Source organism: Seriola lalandi, unplaced genomic scaffold, assembly GCF_002814215.2.
Source record: "Seriola lalandi dorsalis isolate HSWRI2012SDOR001 ecotype SW California unplaced genomic scaffold, Sedor1 jcf7180002054722, whole genome shotgun sequence".
Lineage (NCBI taxonomy): Eukaryota > Metazoa > Chordata > Actinopteri > Carangiformes > Carangidae > Seriola > Seriola lalandi.
The window spans coordinates 123,337-124,577 of NW_019525275.1; the positions used below are offsets into that span (position 1 = coordinate 123,337).

The 1,241-nt window shown below is 60.4% G+C and overlaps 1 protein-coding gene across 1 annotated transcript in view; it reads left to right on the plus strand.

Moving 5' to 3' along the window:
* Positions 1-146: 146 nt before the first annotated feature.
* The window catches only part of myoc (myocilin), an 8,283-nt gene continuing 7,188 nt past the window's right edge, over positions 147-1,241 (plus strand). The window contains exon 1 of the mRNA XM_023424237.2: positions 147-776. Within this exon, the coding sequence (XP_023280005.1) occupies positions 296-776 (481 nt within the window). The 5' untranslated portion in view covers positions 147-295. The remainder of the gene's footprint in view (positions 777-1,241) is intronic.

Sequence of the window (1,241 nt, forward strand, 5' to 3'; positions counted from 1 at the left end):
CCTTCGACTCTGATCCCCACCCTCCCCCCAGTCCTCTCCCTTTCTCCCCTCCCTCCCTTGCACCTCTCCTCTCTTCCCCTGTTTCCCTCCTTCCGCCCAGATTGTATAAATATCAGTGAGCTGCAGAGGAGAGCTCAGAGTCCCAGACCTGTCCACTGAGGAGAGAGAGAGAGAGAGAGAGAGAGAGAGAGAGCAGCAGCAAGAGAAGACAGTCAGCACCTGGAATCACCTGGAATCACCTGGAATCAGTCACCTGGAATCAACAGTTCTTCACAGAGACATCTTAAAGTCCAGCATGTGGCCCCTGCTCCTGGTGTGTGTGTGTGGTCTTCTGCTGCCAGCTGACGCACAGGACCGAGCTTCTCTGTGGAGGGGGAACGACCGGGGGGGGCGATGCCAGTACACCTTCACTGTGCCCAGCCCCGTGGAGTCCAGCTGCCCCCAGACCGCAGGCCCGGAGGTGGAGGGTCTGAAGGCCAGACTGGGCCTGCTGGAGGCGCTGGTGTCCCGGCTGACCGCGGGGGACACCGGGGGCCCCCGGACGGCCGGAGCCGAGTCAGGGCTGCAGGAGGCGCTGAACCGGGTCGTGGGGGAGAGGAACCTGCTGCAGGGGGAGAAGGAGCGTCTGGAGAGGGAGTTGGGGGGGCTTCAGCGCAGGATGGAGGAGATGAGGAGGGAGACGGAGAAGCTGAGGAACAGACCCTGTCCTCCACACACCTCCATGGTGCCACCCAGCCCCTCCCTGCAGGACAGGGGGCTGATGAGACCTGCAGGGGGTAAGAGACACACACACACACACACACACACACACACACACACACACACACACACACACACACACACACACACAGTGCACAACAAGCCCCGGTCGGGGGGGTGGTCAGCTTCAGGTATGTGGTCATTGATTAACTTGTAGCTCCGCCCCTGGGCTCTTATTGGCCGCTTGAGTTACGCTCTGGCCCCCGACCAATATGAAAGCGGACACCGGCTCCTCAGGAGGTAATGGTATCCGGGCCCCCGCTTTCCCCTCCCATTCTGGGGCCCCCCCCCCCCGACATATGGCAGTGCATTGTGCACATGAAGGAGCAGATTCTTCTGTTGAAACATGAGCTGAATAAATAAAACTCAAACTCTCAAACTCCACAGCACCCCCCCATCACTTTCTCTCCACTTCTTCCCTCCCTCCCCCCTTCGACTCTGATCCCCACCCTCCCCCCAGTCCTCTCCCTTTCTCCCCTCCC